The sequence below is a fragment of the Strix aluco genome, chromosome 3 (genome assembly GCF_031877795.1).
Source record: "Strix aluco isolate bStrAlu1 chromosome 3, bStrAlu1.hap1, whole genome shotgun sequence".
Lineage (NCBI taxonomy): Eukaryota > Metazoa > Chordata > Aves > Strigiformes > Strigidae > Strix > Strix aluco.
In genome coordinates, this window is record NC_133933.1 from 28,090,932 (window position 1) to 28,112,158 (window position 21,227).

Below are 21,227 nucleotides of genomic sequence, written 5' to 3' on the forward strand. Positions count from 1 at the left end.
CCAGAAAGATGATTTCATGGGGATATAAGGGTAGGATTGCAAAAGTGCTTGTATGGAAAACTGGGAGTTGTTCTAATGAAACAATAATTCTTCTCTAACCTCTGCAGTATTGAACTGATTGTCACTTTCATTATTTCTACTTTCTTCTTTTATTCCCCTCTTCCAGACTGTTCAGCACATCTTTCAGTGATCTTATATACTGTGTCTATTCTTGGGTTTGGGTGGGTGTTTTGCATGGCAAGAGAAGTAAATCTCATTCCTGAAAGGTTGTGTCTTCAGACTCCGGCTATGGGAGGCACAGAGGTGCCACTTAACTTTTCCTAAATTGCAGCCAGGTGGGGCTCGTCCTAACTCCACACATCATAAAGGACCGCCTCAAGGTTGCTTTAAATTGAACCTTAGTGTAAGTCCCTACTCATAAAACTGGAGAGTGCCAGAAGGCAATGACACTCCAACTATGTCTTTTTTTCTTCTGATTGCCTCCTTCCCTTTGCCCCTGCACCCTGTCCTTTTGGGGATAGGCAGATCTCCCATAGTTACAGCTATGTTGTTTCCATGCTCCAGACATAGGACATCTGTATTTGTCAGCCTTTAGGTTGCTTTCTGTCTTCTGGAGCTGCATGAAACAATTAGGGCAAGAAGATCAAAAGTCCAGTTTTAGTTGCCTGGAAGAACATGGATGTTTTTTCTTGCTTGGGGAGCGCCGGATGAGAAAGGAATAACTGTGCAATGGCTTGAAATAGCCAATTGATCATCTATAAGCAGGCAATTAACCTCATTGTAGAGGTCCCACTACAGGTCTTTCCAAAATCTTAGCCTTAGCATGAAGTCTAGGCAGTACTTAAGATCTCTTGGAAGAAATCTGCAGTAGAAGAGATTTCACACTGGAAAACTACAGCTTGATTGTACTTCTGAAAAACGGAATATATAAAAGTGGGGAAAATGGACTGTTGTGGAATTTAGCATCAGATCATTATTTAAAATGATTACCTGCCACCACAGAAACCTATTTTGGACCAATTTCAGTTGTACATAAAAAAAGGACACAATTTAGATGAAGTATGCAAATTTTATATAATCTTAAACCTATTCATGGTTGTTTGGAGTTTTTCTTTCATTCTGTGTAAATCTGAACTAGACTGTTCAGTACTGTAATTAAAGTCAACATTCTTTATGTGATAAATTAGATTCATCTGTTGAAGGAATTCCACAATAAAATTGCATTGAAATTCCTAGTGAAAAAATACAGAAGACATTTGAACAATCACACCATGAATTTTGTCTTTTGAACTGTTTTCCAGATATATGCTTGTATTAGGAATTGGATCAATTTTTATGTTACTTTGCTAATATGATTTGCTCTGCTTTTCTAAAAGCTCACTTTATTATATTTATTTTTGACAACTCCTGCCCCTATATTTTCCAGAATAAAATGACATTTTCATTAACTGTCAGGAAAGGCAAATGTCTGTGGATCTTTTTTGGGGGGTTGGTTTGTTTGGGGTTTTTTTGTTATTTCAGTCTGTATTTTCTGCACTTGAAGCATCTAGATTATGGAAGTTAGCCAGCTGATAATAAAGGACTTGAGTAAAGTGGCAAAGATTTTTTGAGCTACTTTGCATGGTTGAGGAAGCTTTGCAGTTCCTCTGTTTCCAATGAACTCTGTAAACCTTCAGCAAAGTTTCATGACCCTGTTACATATTTGTCACGTTTCCATATTAAAAAAAAAAAAGGCTTAAGGGGGGAAAAATTAAGGGTCTTTTAAGATATTGCTGAGGATGACGTGTAGAGGGAACCAAATCGCTATTCTTTTCCTCTCTTTATCTGGGGACAGAACCAGAGATTATCTGTCTTAAACATCATGGGTTTTTTGCTGGTTTCCTTTACGGTTAAAATAATTCCTATTAACTCCTATTTGGGAAATTTCTGTGTAGTCTGGAAACAGATATGTAATTGAATTAAAAAAAAATCTTAAACATTGTATCTAAATTCTTAAAACACTCTGCTGAATTAAAATATTTTTCCTCCATATAGTTAATTATTTATTCTGGTGGTGTTTTAAGTTTGACTTTTCCTTACTTTTTCCAAGTATGTAACATCTATGCAGTCATTTTTGGACTAGTTGACTGAGTACCTAAGGGGAGAAATAAGCTTCTCTATAAAGACAGAAAGGGAGAGAAAAGGGAAGTGAAGTGAGAATCAGTTATTAGAGTAATTTCTCCTCTGGTGTCCCTATAATGCAGTGTTGTTGTATGCTACCCTCTTTCTTATAACAAAGACAACTATAACATTCTATAGCCCTTAGTGATTCTTGAAATTTTACAGTTTTTTCCTCACTGTGCTTTTCTTTCTGATCATTTATTTTTGTGTCTGCATGCACATGCAGATGTACGCACACAAATGTGTATATGATATATTTGTATATGCACGTTCATGCATACATGCTGGATTTTTGTCTTTTTTTCCTTTGGATTTGTATGCAGGTCTTATTTCTTTTTCTGACAAAGAAATATTATGCTCTTAGATTAATTCCAGGTTAGTAAAATATGAGAGAAATGGAATTCATGTATTTCATGTTACAGCGGGATACATCTAGTGTTGAATTATATTAATTCTTGCTATTTGTATACTGACCTATTTACTTTTATGATTTTTACAAGTATTTACTAATTCAACTTGCCAGTAGGCTTCTGAAGTGACTGAAGATTGTTATTCCCATTTTACAGATAGATAGAAAAACAGGCATGTGTTAGCAAGGGAAGGTAGAAGAGACTTTTATATTCATCCTTGTGCTGAAAAGTATAATATACATGTCAGAAAGGTCATCAGTCTCTCTTCTTGTCCCTCAGCTTAGACTGGGGGATTGCCTCTCTATGAGTGGTGTCATCATAGTTGAATGCAGCCACTGTGTACATAGAAAATACGTGAATTCAGGTTGACTGATTTTAGATTATCTAACCAGCTCTAATAGAACACGTAGAAAGAAATTGAATGAGTGAAGAGATGGCATTATTTAAAGAAAGACTACTTCTCTTTTCTCTATTTTTCCTTTTACCAAAGTTGTGAGTGCTCTTACATACTAAGAAGCCTATTTGAGAGGATTATTTGTAAAGAATTGATAGTGCTGTCCAAAAAATTCAGCAGGATGTTCCTGATGGTTATAATCTGCATTAAGCAGCTGTAAATTTTCTGTGATGAAGATTTAGCCCTTTCAGTCTACGTTTTAAAAATGAAGAAAAGAGAGGAAGTTTTCCCTTCCTCTACTTTTTGTTAAAAGATTGAAGAAAATCTATATTGCAGAGAATAAATATTGCCAAGGTATTTCCTTTATCTCAACATATGGTGAATTGTATGTGCAGATTGGAGTAAATGCTGTGACATATCTTGTGACATATAAGGGAAAGCACGGTCAGCCTGGCTTGGGTTTGAATAAAACGTGATGGTGTTACTAAGACTTTAAATCAATTAGGCTACCCAATTTTGAACAAGAAGACAGTAGCCAAGGTCTTTTCATTGAAAATACTTGGGAACAGATCATTCATTGTTGTATATTGACACACTTCCACCAGTTCCAGTGGATTTATGTGTACTTCAGCATTATCTGAGGAAATGAAGCCAACAGTTAATTCATATGAATGGTTTATTTGTTAAAAGTATCTAGAACAGGACATTAACTGATGAGTAGCTACTTAATAATGCTGTATGAACATTCCTATGTGGATGGGTTGGGTATAAAAGGTTGTAATCATTTTACCCTATTCATCAAATAAGTCAACTGTATATTTTACACGGATTATTTCTCTGTGTGAATAGGCCTGTCTGAATTGCTTTTTATTCACCTTAAATATTAAATATTTTGCTTCAGTGGATAACATCTGGATCATATTTCTGTCAATTGAAATGCTATTTTTAGTGGGGGACCAATCCATAAATACAGTTACAGATTTTTGCCACAGTTAGGTGGAATGGAGGTGTCACCTTTCATATTCTGTCATAGCTTATCTCTGTTAGAGCACTGACCCAAAAAAGGAGATCTGGATTATGCATTCTAAAGTGGCTAACATTCCCATCGCCCACTTGCTGGGCAGTGTACTAATCTCTGGGTTCAACAGCAAAGAAGCAACATAAACAAGAAGAAACAGCAAAGGAAGAATACTGCCCATCTGTCCTGTTGCAACTCTACTACCATGATAAAAAAAAAAAAAAAAAAAAAAAGGGCTTATTTACTGGGGGAGAAGACAGAGCAGGTTAGTACCTGCTCTTATAACCGAGGGCTAAAGATGCTTCTCAGGTTGCAGTATACATGTTAGTAGCACAGGGGGCAAGAGAAACAGATCCTGGGTTCTGGATATTTGGAGATCTGGACATATGTTCAGCATGAGCATCAGACGTGATCCTATTGCTATTTTCGAATACAGCTTAATTTATTGATACTGCATCTGTTGAACTAGACTGTAACTTGAAGTGACAGCCATAGAATTGCAGTTGGCAATTTTGAGAAGTGATAAGAATTCTTGTTTACTCTGTAAGTGTGATAGTTCAAATTTGTCAGCCTCAGCCTCATGTGTTACATAAGAGAATAATATACAGTGTTCTGCTGTTATTTTCCTAATTATAACAGTTTTATTTCCAGAACTAAATTTTTGATTCTCTTATTTGACGTGCAGACTACTGCCCTGAGAGTTTTGCATGTTGATCAATGGTTATATAGGAAAAAACACTCCATACTGTTAATGATGACAGATACAATTAAATTAATTCTCTGCCATCTCCTTTGATGTACACAGATTTTCCCCATTAGTATTGATGGACTTCAGAGTCACAAGCACATGTTGGGAGGGGAACAAGCCCCTAAATGTTGTATTTTGCTCTTTGTGGAGCTGACTATATCACTTTGTGTCTAAATGTAAGGAAAGCTGCTGACAGTTTTGATATATTAAATTATAACTGAGAACTAATTCAAGGATCAAAGATGCTCTTTGGGAGACATCACTTTACTGGTAGGAAAAATCATTACCTTTTTTCCCAGTCTCATATATTTGTACTGTATGTCTTGGAAATATCATTCCCTACAGTTTCTGAATCTTGATGTTTAATTTAACACACAGGTCTTTGAGCAGCACAATGGGAGGGGGGCTTCTGCTAGTAAAACCTCATAGAAGGAAATTGAAATGTACATGTTTTTTCTCATTTATCAAAGAACTGCAAAAATCTAAACCGACATTTTATATCAAATGAATTATGAACTGTGTACTTTGTACCTAAGGGAACAACAACTAAATTAGACTTCTGTTAAAAAGAGAGAGAGAGGGAAAAATAGGCTTTTAATAAAATATACAGTCATTTTTGGTATTTTGTCTGAACCTGACATGTGCTGTACTTTGCAGAAGAAAACTAGAGTATAGGCTACTTCAACGGCTATATGCTTTGAATGCCTTAGAGTGAATTGAGAAGCAGGTTAAGATAACACACAAACCAGTTTCTACTTAATAAGTATTGTTGCTTCGATATTTTTTTGTTTTCAGCCTTGTCCAGCTCAGGTGAACAGGAAAAGATAATATGCTTTTTAATAGCTTGAAGATTGGAGCAAAGTAGTAAATTATAATTTTTTAACTTCCATTGGTGAGAATATGGTTGCTACTGAAAAAGACTTCCAGGGAGCAAAATTTTAGAAGACACTTGATTGAACTATGAGGTAAATTTTCAAAGAATTATATTCTCAGTATTTTAAGGGCATGACTTCCACTGTCTTTAGGTGAACAACACTTCTTACAAGCAAAGAGGAGACTCCCAGTCTGTAAAATTAGAGTTTGTAACATTTATGAGGTTTTGTACATTCCCAATTTCTGAATTTCCTTCGTGACTTTCAGTGGGAATATATTTATTTCAGTGCATTGACACAGAAGACACTTTGATATTGTTGTGATAAGCACCTATACCTTAGAGAAAATAGGAAATGAGAAGATAAAATTCCATGGTTTCTTTGACAACATACTCCCTAGTGCACTCCTATGGCGCTTTTTGATATATGAACAAAATATCCAAGAACTAGTTGCTTTTCTCATATGTCATACACATATATTTCATAAAGATATATTTCAGAAGATTAGGTAAGGTAGAATATACAAAACTTTTGGAAACTCTGCAAGCTCCTTGCAAAAAACGTGTATGAACAGCAATTGTGGGAATATCATACCATGAACAAACACATCACAAAGTCTGATCCACAATGTGACCAGCTATGTTTGTAGCTTTAGTATTGTTTTATATCAGTACCATCAAGACGCTAGAACCAAAAGCAAAGCTGTAATGAGTTGTATTGGTGATGGCATATCCTCAGCTGAGATATCCAAATGTACTCACACCCAAGGAGGCAGTGCCTTGGTCTTTGCAACCTTGCAATTCCCTGTAATGATAAAGTTATCTGATCCTTTAATATGTGAGTCTGCTGTGAAGAATGCTTTATTTTTCAGTATAAACAATGGGTGTTTTTAGTTAAAAGTAAGGTGATTGTTTTTCCTCATTTATAACTAAGCTTTTACTTTTATTCAACAATACTGATTTTGTTTTCTAAATGTTCTCTCAATTCATAGATCATAGTACTATATAGTATTTGTTTCAAAACAACATGTAAATGCCACTGGAAATGTGGCAGTGTAAATGCACATTTTTCTGTTACAGAAAGGGAAGGAGAAGAGGTGGCAGCTTGAGGGGGTGCAGTGATTTGGCAGAGACATGACACAGAGCTGGTCTCCTCCAGGAATTCCAGAGCATCAGACTTGCTGCTCGTGCTGTCTCTGGAGGGGATGAGAGGGATGGGGACAATGTAAGTGCGAAGAGTCACTTCTTTCTCAACACCTGCCTCCATTTTCCCTATAAAAAGACACTGACAATGAGACAAGGGTTATTTGTGCTTACCACATATGACATAAAGAAGTTAATTAGTTGCTGTGAACCAAATCCAGCTCTGTCTTGCCTGGATTACTAGGAGCAGAAACTTTGAGGAAACCTCTTTTCCTTCTCTTTCTGAAAATAAGGAAAGAATTTGAGGGGGAAAATGTGTGCTATGGCTTCAGTTCTTTCATGGCCAAAAGGTAGTCCAGTGACCTGGATCTCACAGATACCTGTAGGACATTCAAGATATAATAAGACTGCACCACCCACTGTATGTAGTGGCTCCTTAACACCAGCTAATCTCTCATCTTGTCAGATCTGTTCTCTATTTATGGACACTCTCAAGCTTGGATTCCATCAGGAATGGTAGTATTTCACACCATCCTCTATGTACTGCAGAGCTACTTAAGGATTAAAAATAACTACAGGTAATCTTATTGCAGATCTAATTTATTTGCAAACCTGCATTGTTCTCCAGTCTATACATTTAGGGATATATAAACTGATGCTTCTGTCAAAATGCACATCAACTTCTTTAACAAGAACCTTCACATCTATTCTAATATCTTACTTTTTTTTAGTATTCAGTTAGGTTGCTGTATTTTCTTAGTTTCTTTTGCCACACTGAGTGGAGACATAGCAACAATCGTTTGCAGCAACCATGTCCACTTGTTCAAGTAGAATGCTGCTTTCTGGTTTTGAATATCCTGTTATGCTTTTGCTTTCAGTCATAGAATAAAACAATATTAAAAATTAATTCTCAACAACTTATGCTTCAGACTGAGGAATATGCTTCATGTAACATCATCACCTCTATGTCTTTTCCTTTTTCTTTGCTCCTTCTTCATCTTCTATGACGTTAGAGTCCCCTTCACTGAATTATTAGACTAAAAAAATTTCATCAGGAAATAGTCTCATGCATCTTTCCTCAAAACCACAAGTTGTCTCATTTCTGATAAAACATTTGTTTAGTCCGATGGAGATTTGAAATCTTTTTTGCATCAGTTTAATCCCATTACTGTATGTCCTGTTTCCGAGGACACAGAGATTCTCTTTGTCTTTGCAAAACTTCTACAAAGTTGAAGATTCCTGTATGTCTGTCCTTTTGCTCTTCTATTATTCTTTAAGCTACATAGGTTTAAACTTTCTTCCCTGGTCTTTTCCCAACCATCAGTGATATAATTTGCTTTTTTTTTGTTGCTTTTGGGAAGCCCCTATTTCCAGAGCTAAGAACTGTTTTGTTTCATACATGAAGTAAAAACCTTAAAAGCCAGCCTGCAGTTCTCTGAAACTGTACCATCAATATTAAGAAAGAAACTTCCATTTAGCCAAGCATCTCCTCACCAGCAGTCTACAAGTCTCTCACCAGAGATGTTTCCATCAATGTGGAAGCTAGCATACCTGCCTCTGGTCATAGCTCTCTGCCTGCAGATATCAGTTGTAAGGGAAGCTGCAAGATTTTGAAGATGATGTCAAATTCTTTCACCTTCTTCCTTTTTTAAAAAAAAAAAGTCCTGAAATTAATTTCTAAAGCTGCTTCATGCAGGAAGCTGAAGCTATTTCATGAAGATAGACAGGATCTTGTTCCCTCTGCTCTTGCCACATCTGTTCCCCTAAGTAAAGGGAGGCAGTTTCTCAAAGCTACTTCACAGAGATATTTCATTTTCCAGTAACCAGTCACAATTAACCCACAGGAACTGTTTGTTTAAGTGTGGTTTCTGCCTGATTTTGTAATACCAATCCTTGTGTTTTTTCCTCATTGTATTTTTTTAAAAATTATGTCATATGACAGTTATTGGCTAGGCATCCTTTTAAACAGTCTGATGAATAATTAGTTTTACTAGGCAGTCATAAATTCCATCCAATGTCTTTATTACAGGTATTAAAATCATTAATCATTCAGCTAATTGCTTATTGGCATTCTTTTGTAGCTTTTAGAGTTTAGCAAAGTTCTTGCTGAGTAATATGGATAAACTTCTATCTAGCATGAGGAACGAAGGCAGGTTACTTATATAAAGGTAAAGGTGACAAATCTATAAGACATTTTTATGATGTTGACCTCAGTAAAATATAACACTTAAGAAAGGAATATCTCTTACACATATTTTCACTCGAGACCCATATATGGATTGCAGATGTTGAGATTGCACGTGAAGAAAAGTTCATTAAAAGGAGGGGGGGTGTCTGATTTTGTTTTTCACTAGAGCAGTATTAATGAGGAATAAGTAAGCCTGCTCTGAGATTTCAAAATACGATTGTCTTAAACTTCAGGTCTGCATATCATTAAGTAAAGACTGAGTTGATTTTCAGGGCCCTACTTATATCGTACTCTGCAGCTTGGAATACCAAATAGTGCAAATGGAGGAAAATTTGCAGTTAGAGCTTACACACTCAATCCAGATAAAGATAAATTTTAGATTTTTCAAACTTCTTGTTTTCATTTTTCCGAGTGATATTGTGCCTTACAAATACAAGTAACATTAAAGATTAATGCTAAAAGTGAAAAGATTTACAAAGCCACTCCTTTTCAAGTGAAATTACTATTATAAGTGTTCAAGGCCAGGTTGGTCTAGTGGAAGGTGTCCCTGCCCATGACAGGGGGGTTGGCACTAGGTGATCTTTAAGGTCCCTTCCAACCCAAACCATTCTATGATTCTATGATTATAGCAGAGATCAGATGTATAAAACAGGATAGATCATGAAGAGCGAACAAGATATTTCTGTACCCTGATTATGTTATAGTTCTGAAAATAAAATTGCAATAACATGAGGTGTGAACAGGTTTGGATTTACTGGGAAGTTCACGGAGGCTTTAAGCTACTCCTTTATGTCTCTTTACTTGCTTTTTCCCATAGCACATCTTCTTTTCTTCCCAAGACTCTTGTGCCAGAGAGGAGCAAGCAAGAAGGCCACCATGGACCTTTCACATTGTATGTTCCAAAGTGTATGGATGTGTGTTGAATAAGGGGTGTGTTGTCCCTGGTATATGTATTATTAGATGGAGACACATCTGTAACTGAAAACATATATCAATGAAATTATAAAATTAAAAATAAAATCCAAGAATATTCTATGCATTCTCTAAGTATTGAGTAGGTGGAAAACAAGATGATTGAACATATATATTAGATGAAGAATCAAGAACAACTGTGTGTATTTGCTATACACTGAATAAGAAAGATAACTGGGAAAAGAGAGTTAAAAACCAAACTGGAGTAAACATCAATGAACCTGTGAAGACAAGAAACAAAAAAAGCAATCTTCTGCTTTGCCAATAAAGGTTTATAACTAACATGCCTTTCTAGTGATGACATATGGCCCAGCATCATGGCCTGTCTTTCGGTTAAATGAAACAAAAGCACATGCCCATGTTGAGAATTATGGAGAGTGCAACAACTGGAATTATTTGGACCGAGCAAACAACTAGATAACAGGCATACCTAGGAGAATCAGAAGAAACAAATGTCAACGTGCAGAACATATTGCCATAAAAAGCGCAGTAATGAGATGATCTCAGTATGGGCACCTAAAATAGAAAATGAATCAGAAGTATCTAAACAACCACTGCAATGAGATAAAGAAATGGGGTTTGTGAATTGAAGCTGGAAAAGAGCAAGAGTAGGCATGACTGAGAGAGACATTAATCTAAAGGCAGTCTGACTGAAACTTTCCCTTGCTGTTATGGCACAGACTGTGGAGAGCCTATTTTCCTCCTCTGTAATTAAATACCTGCAGTTATCATTTGCATCCATGTGTATGAAAAATATTTCGATAAGATACAAATGCATCACCTGTGCTAAATATTTTACATACGCAGATGTGGCAAATTGTAGAGTTACATTTACATAGCTCCAAACTCTTCTAGCTGCCTATCTGCAGCTATTATGGACACAGCAGGGCAAATATATCTGATCATTGTTAAAAGCAGTGTCACTTCAAAGTTGGTGTGAGTTTACACCAATTTCATAGATACCAAATCGAGCTCTCGAGTGGCTTTCTTCCTCTTATTAAAGATTAATAGCACAGACATTTTTGTAATGAAATAATAATTTATTGTCCTAATGGTAGTTCACTTTTAATAGTCCTACCCAGTCTTCTACTCCCAGAAAATTTAAATATATTTAAAATTTCAGATATATCCTTATGATAAATATAATGAATACCTCTCAGAAAAATAGGCTTTCAACATGGAGTAAGCATTTAAGCACAATCATTTAATGCAATTCTTACTGTCCTAAAATAAATACTTACAAAGCTGACTACTACTGCGTATGTTGTTTAAGATAAGGAAATTGAGGCAAGAAGTTGAAACACTTTTCAAAGACTGCACATTTAGTGGCTGAGCAGGGTTCAGATCTTTCTTGACTCATCTGCATGTACCTGAGTATCTGGAATACAATATATCATTGTCAGCTTGAAACAGTCTTCAGGTTTTTTTTTTATTTTGTGGGGCTGTTTATTAATTCTTTGATTAGAATTGACAGCTGATTAAATATTTTATTCTGCCTTTGTAGTCTCTTCATATACAAAGCGTGACTTTCTGCCCTGCTAAGTGAGGATTTACTGGGCTAGATGTTGATTCAGTAGGTTGCAAGTGGAGTGGTTGCCCCCTGAGGGTCATATTAAAGCTTGAGGGGAGCTTTTTGAGCAACATTGCATCTTAAAGACGATATATCAAGCTGATAGATACATGGCTCTTCTGTTGAGAAATTCACAGCAGAATTATTGCTGGTTGCCAGTTATTACTTGGGTAGTAAAGAGTCTCTCGGGAGTATGGATTGGATAAAAAGGGTTAAGCTGAGGGAAATGTTACACTGAAGACCTTGGCGATGAGAAGTGTTTGAAATAGTCAAAGGATGTTTCGTGTGCAATTTAGAATTGCCTTTTTTGGGGGGAAGTGCTCTGTAGTTTTAATGATCAAAGCATGATTAGTTTAATAGAGCATCTTTCTCATTATGACTCAGCAGAGAGTTGACAATTTATTTGTTGTACCCCCCTGCCCCACTCCTTTGGAAGCGCAGACCTGAGAACATGCACTCGTGCATAGCTGAGGAGGTTCTCTGCAAGCTACAGGGAGTCTTTCAGATTAAATATATTTGCTGTATATTCTAACATGTTGGTTTGAAAATAGTGGGCTTGGCTTCTTCTACAGGTCAGTCGACTTTCACGGACGAGATTTGTCCAAATTTTCTACTCCTCCCTATGCTGTGCTTTTGTTGGTAGAAGAGATTTGAACATTTAGCTGAGATTACCTACGCCATTAAAATAACATCCGCACTGTGGATTGTTATTGACATTTAGACAGCTACATCTTTGTTTTCTGATGAACATTCCTGTATCGCTATAATAACCACCACTATACATACATAAAGCTTAATCGGAGCTTTTACTTTGTAGATCTCAGAGAGCTTTACAAAGAAGGATAAGTATTATTATCTCCATTTAACAGATTGAGAAATGAAAGACAAAGGTGAATTGATGTGTCCTGTCAGAACTGGCAATAAATTTAACGCTTTTGCCTCCTCAGTGAGTTGCTCACACTGTCTCCTCAATAACAATGTGAACTTTGGCTTCCTGGGCAGATTACAGCTCAGCTAATTAGATTCATTTTTAGATGTAGCTTTTTTTACTGTGTAGAATTTCTGTGTGTACTTGAACAACTGGTGCTACAGACAGTTCAGTTTTAAATGAGGTAGTACCTTGCTTTGAAGGGATATTGAGTCGTTCTATTAGTGTCAGCTTGTGAAAACACTTTAAAATCCTCTAATAAAAGTTTTTACATTAATGGCACCATCTTTCTCGTGCTGGCTGAGTTTGCTTGCTAACAACTTCAGGAATCACTTTATAAAGGGATGGCAAAATAATTCATGATTATCTGCAAGTACTGTACATCCATAGGATTTAAACCTTCTTATTGTACAACTTGCTCCAACTTTAGTTATGTTGCCGCTAAACAGAACAATGTTAAGTGTGGTAAATGTATGTTTTCCATTTTACTGTGAGAGTGAAATTTAATTCACATACAGAGGCATTTAGTGTGCAGATGTTTTGTTTTGATGGCTCAGCTGGAGGGATGTTGGGGGCTGTTCAAGTTAAATCAGCCATCTTCTTCCCTCTGAGTTGAGGGGCTCACAAGCTCTTGACTGGCCTTGGAGGTGTTGGCAAGGGATTTGCAGACCATGAATTACCTCAGTCTCAAACATCTCCTGGATGTGGAAGCCAGAAGATTTCAAGTTTACTTGGGATTTACTGGAGCCTTATTGCCTAAGTCTAGATAACAGCAGCAGGAGGGAGCATCCAAAGGCTGCCAGACTGGCTCAAACCCAGAAATTTTATGTTTTTTTCACTAATGGAGAGGAGGGGAAGGGAGTGAGGGAAGCTGGAGATCATGTTCCACTTCATCTTGTCCTGAAAAAAATGGGAGGGTTGCAGGGCTAGGGCCCAATTCTCAGAAGTAAAATACCCGGTCATAACTCAGGTACACCTGCAGCCAGCTTTTAGTAAAAATTTCGTATGAGAACTGGCAGACCTTGAACTTAAGGGAAAGGGAACAAATCTCTAGATTGGAGCAAGACTTGTCTTGTGCCTTTCTACGTAATACAATTTAGAGCTGGAGTTGAGGAATTTTGAAGTTCCCCAGTCATAAGTATGTGTAATCAGAGTAAAAGTGTCAGACATATCAGTTCACATATCTCTGTATGTATATATCAGTATAAGTAAAAACTATTGTATATGACTGATGACTCTTTTATTTTTGGAGCCAATGCCTTTCTTTCATCTGTTTCAGGGAGAGAATGATTCAGACAGTGTCTCACAAAGTCTGTTTCTTTCCTCTTAGTAACCACCTCATATACAGGTGGTAAATGAAAATCATAAAACTTACTGTAAAATACTGTTCGCTCATCTTACAACTTATGCCTTGAAGCTTACAACTACACCTTAAGTTACAGATCTGTGAGGTTGTTTTTTCCAATAGAGAGAAGGTAAAAAATAACAGCCACAAAAAATTTCTGTTGGAAAGACCAAAGAAAGAAGCAAATGGTAACTACTGGACCATGAAAAGCAAAACTATTATACAAGAGTTTAAATGACAAAGGCAGTAACTTTCCAGTGTTTTAACTCTCTGGAAAAGAGCTACAGAGCTATGGCTACAGACATGTGTTATATATAAAAGTTCCAGAAAGTTTCAACACAGTGCTTTATTAATGAAAAAATAAAGCCATAAAATCATGGGTGCAAATTGGCATAGTTCTTTTTACTGCATGCAGTGAAATTTGTAGCAGTTAAAGGTCATTGGTGGTATTGTTACTGACACATTTTGATCTGGAGTTCCTGGACTTCATAAAAATTAATTTCCTTAACTAAACAGGGGGCTAGAGACTGAGACTTCAGTGAATCTATTTTGATTTCTACCTAAAGACCTTTTTTCCCTTAAAATTTTTGCTGTTTTCTTTTAAAATTATTACTAATTTATAAGGGTGAGAAGGTATCTGAATGATAAAAAGTCTGATCAATTTTACTCTTACTGCGTAACATTTCTGTGAGCGTTTCTTTAACTTCTTGGGGTGGCAGAGCTGGGCACAAGGAGAAGTAGATAATATTTGAACAGGTGGTAGAGAATATGTTGCTTCTGAATTACTTTTGGTGTTTGGAGGTTTGCTTTTAGCAAAATCATATTCACATATAACTGTATTGGAAAGAAGAAAATTAAGAAATAGCATTGTTCAGTAGTGAAAATGTTAAACTAAATGGACCATGTTAACATTGCTGTTGATCCCGAAGAACAGTTTTTCCAGTGTGTGGAGCATTTTGTTTCTACCGGCATATGTTCTCCGTGGTTTTCTCTGCTCTAATTCATCCATGTCTTTCGACAGCTCCAGATGGCGTGATGCCTCCAAGGCTTTCATCTGCCTCTCCGACCAGTCTTCAGGTTGTCTGGTCTACACCAGTTCGCAACAACGCCCCAGGCGCACCCAGCTACGGACTCCAGATGCGGCGGAGGCATTCTGCTGGTGACATTTTAGAGTATGCAGACCATGGCAAGGCCACTGTCAACTGCTGAGCAAGAAAAGTCCCATTATCTTGAATATGGCTCACCTTTAGCGTGGCTGGTTTTGTTACAAGACATGTAATGTTTTAGTCTTTCTTTAGGTGCGCATGTTTAATAATGTAACTCATGCTGCTTTTCTTTGCAGTTTGCTTTCCAGCCCTACTGCTTCCTTACAACACAGGGTCGGAGATCTTCAGCCACATACTGAGTATGAGATGAGAGTGGTTGCCTCCAATGGTTATGGCAACGCCTATAGCAACTGGACTGCAATGACTACAGCAGAAGACAGTAAGCAGTCTGATGTTATTTAACTCCCTTTAGCAGAAAATATAAATAACAGTTCAGCTGCCATTGCACATAATTTCTTTTGGTTATCTAGCTTTCTCAGTAAAATAGCAATAATGTATTTCCTTCCTGAATATTAGCTTGCAGTAACAACTCCTAAGGGATCAAGTATGTGTTGTCTTAGATTTTCATAAAACATGAATAGTTAAATATATGTTTTGTGAAGTAGTATCTTATTTCTTTATATAATAATCCTCCATGCACATGTGTTCATATATGGTTAGTTTAAGATACACTAGTAAGTACAGCTTTGCAAGTGGTATTTCTTTATATGCAGGGACTTGATTCTGATTTCAGTCATATCAGAGAAAATAAGTTGAAGTTAATAGTATATGACAGTTGTCTTATCTCTGTGTTGAGAATACCTAAGCTATACCACAGCTGAACAGAACTTTTCATTCGCAGTGATCTTTGTTAATTCAGAGTGGTGATCTACTGATCTGAAATTGAGTTTGTCATTGCCAGTCATGTAATTTGTTCAACAGTCCCTTGATTTAATGAATAGGTATCAGCATATAGGTACAGCCATTTAGTTGGCAGGGTAGGATTTTGGACCTGATACAATATATAAGCAGAAACATATGACAAAACTTGAGCTTGTTGTACATAATACATATGCAAAATATTTCATTTCCAGCTTTTTTTTTTTAGGAAACTGAGCTATTAGTTTTCTCTTACAATGTAGCAGGATATCTAATAGCATACTTTTTTGAAAAATCTGTTGTTTTCAAATACGTTCTTTGTTGTTTGTTTGTTTGTTTGTTTTTTTAAAATCAGCAGCGGATGACCCCATTGTACCAAATTTTAGAGAAATTAAGTATTTTCTAAAGAGATTTTTCCTGTTATATCTTATTTAATAAGAAAGTAAGGCATTCTGAGGAGGAAAAGGTGGGAAGCGTGGTGGGTGTTTCACTACTGGTTTCATTACTATGTTTCTTTCTCTGCCTTTACACCAAAGTGCCTTCTGGTCTTACTCTATTTTACACTGATATGAGATCTGCATTTCAGACTATAAATTTAACCTGATGCTCATATGCAATTGTTGTAGCAAATATTCAGTGCTGGTAACTCAACTTCATTTTAGTCCCTTCTCTAAATGCATAGCTGTCTATCTTGAGAACACACAGAAGAAAATGTCTTCCCACAATTGTAAAACATTTTTCTTTGAAGCTGAGCAAATTCACAACAGAAATTTATCTGATAAATCCATTAAAGCTCCAAAGTTATAAATGCTTCTGTGAACACATTACCTATAAATAATTACCTAATAAAAGTAAGTTCTGAACTTGGTGTTTACATACCGGAGATGTGTTAGCTGCATGTGAAAATCTTTGTTGAGATTCAATTCCTTTATTGTAATTGTTTGTTACCAAAAGTGGATACAATATTATTAAACTTGTCTACAGTCATGGTCTAAATGCAATCACTCTCCTATGACTGTTTAGTTCAAATTTTAAGGATGATTTAGTTCTGGTCAGATAGTTCACATAGTGGAGTTTCTTTTTAAATAGGAGGAGCACAGAAGTGCATTTAAAAGGCATCACTTGTTAGTATATGTAAAAATAATTTTTTGTGCAAAGTAGTAGGTGTAGAATTTTAAAATTCTCTTTTCAGGACTTAGGGATAGGGCAGAAGGCCTTCACAGGACATGCCTTTGTATATAGTCTTCTTGAACATATATGTGGAAGTTACCTCTTGCATAGAAATTGGATAATCTTTGTGCACTAGCATGAAATGCTACCCTTTGCAAAACCTGAACTGCAAAAATACCTTAGATTATTATGAAATGTAGATGTTCCCAAAGGAAATTTATGAACAAGAAAATAAAAATATAATGCCTCTGCCAGTTTTTACACAATTAAAATATTTTGAGATTAAGAAACAGCTCGCCTCTTCAGCTGTGATGCTGTATCTTGTTCCTTAGCTTAAAACAAACTTCAGTGGTTTAGTTATAAACTCCATGTCTCCAAGGGGAAAATTATTTTCCTTGAAATGTCCTCTTTCATTTGCATTGATACTGCTAAAGAATATATGCTGATGTGTCCCCAGTATTCAACAACCCTCATAATTTACAAAAAAACCCCAACTTCCAGTGGTGACAAAGGACTCTGTTTTTGGTGGAGGGCTGCCATCTCAGAAAGGATATTCAACTCACTTGCTTAAGACTTGACAGAAATAAGCAGTACTTCTGTCAAGGTTTCAATACATTTCTTATAAAGCTGCCTATACTGACAGCTTGTTGCAGAAGTATACTTAATTCCTGGCCCCGCTAACCAATAGACTTTGATTTTTTAAAGTACAATTTGACAGTAGAAATTTCCTATATCTCTCACTCTGTTGAAATATATGTGTGTACACATGTTCTGATTGAATTTTATGCAGTGAATATGTCTTTTTTGTTTCACCAAAGCATAAAATATCTGTAGAATAAAATATATGCATTTGTGTGTGTTTATGTGCACATACACCTGATAGCAATATATGTAAATCAACACATCCGCTTTTAAAGTCAACAGAGTTCTACTAATACAAGCTGATGATTTCACAATATATCTGCATGTTATATTTTATTTATGATAAATATTTAGTAAACTAGGAGGATATTGGGAATTATTAAGGAAAAATTAGCAAAAGCTGCCATAAAAATCTGTTATATCTGATAATAAAATGTCTTAATTTACAGTTTAGCAGGTTTGGGGTATTTTTTAATGCAAGAAAAAATGCTGTAAATAATTTTCAAATGCTTCCTTTTACATGAGTGTGGCACTAGTAACTGATTCCATGCATTTTTTAATATCTAACCTGCCTGTGCCAGATAACAGTAATGTACATATCCTATGAATATATTAAAACGTGCTAAACATATGTTAATAAAAGGTGTTTGTTCCAGTGATCTTGGCCAGTATAGCATCAGACTATTTACTGCCAGACAAATAGAAACAGTTGATGATGAAGTTTCTGGATTAAATCTTGCTTTCAGTAACTTGAATGTAAATTTAAGATAACTCTCTTGCAATCAATGTAATCACCGCTGAACTGAGAGGTCAGTATTTACCATTGAGCTGAGAGCAGAATTTCATGCATTGCATTCAGAAATAAAATGAAATTTTCTACATATAAAAAAGATGATCTCTGTTAAGTGTTCCCTTTTGTTATGACAAGCCTTTGAGCTATCTGAGAAGGAAGCTGTAAAGGAGTTGGTTATAGTTACCTGAAACTGGCCCAATGGCAGCTGCTGCACTCTTATGGTGTAGCTTTATGACTTGCAAAATTATATTGGCTGGTAGCAATCCACATGGTGTAATCTTTGATCAGAAGGGTAGTTCCCAAATGAGAAAGGAGCTTTTTCTAGTGCTTGAGAAAATCCATCTCTATTTGGACAAGTTTTAAGCTAGCAAAATTGTTACTTTAGAGAAAAGCTGCTTGTTCCTTTCTTTTCTTTTGGATGTCCCAGAAACTATCTGCAGTCTAATGAGTTGCATACAGCAGGACATCTCAGTCACCAGCATTTCTCTACATTGTCTATATTTCAGTCCCATGGGTCAGTGTACAATTCCAGTATGGAGAGCTCTTACTGAAGCCCTTTTATAAGTGCCTGACTTGCACTAGTTGAGAGAGAAGGGTTTGCAAGTTGCCTATCACGGAGTCCATTTTTTAAATTTTTTTAGTTCTTACATAAATGACTGCAAGTTCATCTCTTTCATGTATAAAAATGTTATAGGCCAGTCCAATGTTTATTCACAATAAGTAATGTCAAGAGTATACAGTCGTCAGTTGAGATCATTATGTATGGAAGTTGCTAGAGAAAAAGAAGCAATTAAAAAGAAAAAAAAGAGAGCTCCTGCAATGTATCAGCTGAGCTATTTCTTGACAAAACAAGGAATCGTTATTCCTATCATATAGAGTGCTATGGTGTGCTTCTCTGGCATGCTTACCGCAAAGCTTTGGTTCCAGGATGAGGACACCTATTCTTTTAAAGCTTCCTAATGTAGACAATAGAGAGAGGCAATGCAGGACAAGAAGGTAGATGATGCAGTTCTCAGCTTTTGGAAGTGCTTGCTTTCTCTGCTGATTATATTAGTTCTCGGAGAAGACGGGTCTCCTGCTTTAGCTATGTATGTTAGGTCCATATAGTTTAGGCGTATCAGCTAATCCACAGTTAGTTGATGTGGATGTGGTCATGTGTGCTCAGGAAAGATAAATGGAAACTGAAGCAAGAGAAGACAAAACCTGGTGAGGTGATAAAGGGAAAAGGAAGTCATGTGAAATACATGACAGGGTGAATAGCAAAAGGACAGAAGAACAAATTAAGCTGAAGTAGTATCATGGCAGATATGATATGCTGATTGTATGATAAATAGTACAAGCTGTCCATGCATGCCTGTAGATTAGGAATTAGAAGTTTCTTAACTGGTAGGCTGAGGTTCTGGAACCAATGTGCATTTGGAGCTGTAGAGGACAAAAAGTCTGAATAGTCTGAAGACAGTCCTTAATACTTATTTGAAGGGGTTTGTATGGACTGCATATCATTGAATGAACAGCTTAATGACTTTTGAGTTCTGTGATCTGATGTGATAAAAGGTTCCTGTGGTTCCTTGTGCCCAGAGCTACACAAATTGGATTTTCTGCAGGATACAGTTGGTAGTATATGAAAGACACCACATTTTGTTAATATGTATAATTTCATTGTCCGTGTTCCTGAAAAGAGTAAATGATTCAAGAATAAAAGGCACAGAATTTCTATTCTGCTTAGTGAGAGAGTTTCCCAGCAAATCAGGTATTTCTCATTAGCTTTAAAGGGCAGTAGTCCAGGTACATGTCTCAGTATATTAATGAAAGTATAGATTCCTCTGAAATACATCCATGAAAGTACAGCTCCTTGTTCCCCCAGTCTGTGCAATAAGTAAACAAATGTGTGGCTCTACTTAGGGAATTAAAAAAGATTAATGACAATTTTGTGCCTTCATTTTAAGTCGAGTCTGAACTTTTGAAGCAGATGAGCAAAATAGCCTGCCATAAAAGATAATTTCATTTGCCAAAATGAAACTACCTTCTAGTATTAATACTGTAATGAAATGGTTTGAAATATGAACTAAGAATCTTAAGGAAAAAGATGCCCACTGTTCCTGTGTTCAGTAGTTGCTTCTATAAACAGTTACATCCATGTAAAAAGCTTTATGATTTTATTTTCATCATTGTCAGGCTGAGCTGTGTAGCTGTCATACTTTGCAGTCTTCCCTCCAGTGACAACCACATTGACAACATGTTATACTCCACATTGATTTTACAGTTAAGGAGCTGATTGTGATATATAGGGATTTTAAGAATTCAGCTGAGAGGCTGACTTTTGCCTTTTATCATTCCATTAAAATTTTATAACCATCTTTTTCATGTCATTTCATCCATGAATTCTTACTTTAGAAAGTGATAGCTACTGCTGTGAGCATAACTTTTCTCATGTTCAGAGCTTTTTATTGTATTAGCAAACTATCCCAATTATAGTTAATACTCATGTTTTACATAATTGTGGTGACCCTTTCAACCAAGCAGTATCGTGGTAGTTGATTTGTATATAGAATTAGATGATTCTGCTTGCCATTTAAAAAGAAGCTACACTGAATGAGTGTTGGGGACCAGGATTTAATGCTTTCCCATCCAGTGGGGCCAATTAAGCATCTCTCAAACGTCTTGTTTGAACTCAGAGAGTCTTAAAAGTCTCTCTTTTAAAAGGGCAGTAGGGAATGTGTGGGTAGGTATGCTAGCTACCAAAATATGCTTTTTTGAGGGGAGGGGGAGGGACTAGGGGGACCTAAAGTTTAAGTTTGACAGCTCCTCCCATACATTACAGATTGTCCTTAAGGAATACATCTAAACTCTGGGGGGGTTGAAGCACAGGTTCAACTAATTACCATGAATGTTTCACCTGTAATGCCAGCAA

General features: G+C 36.2%; 1 protein-coding gene across 1 annotated transcript in view; it reads left to right on the forward strand.

The window, feature by feature from the left end:
* The window catches only part of USH2A (usherin), a 390,731-nt gene that overhangs the window by 233,425 nt on the left and 136,079 nt on the right, over positions 1 to 21,227 (forward strand). Inside the window, exons 38-39 of the mRNA XM_074817915.1 lie at positions 14,769 to 14,919; positions 15,090 to 15,232. Coding sequence (XP_074674016.1) covers positions 14,769 to 14,919; positions 15,090 to 15,232 — 294 coding nt within the window. The remainder of the gene's footprint in view (positions 1 to 14,768; positions 14,920 to 15,089; positions 15,233 to 21,227) is intronic.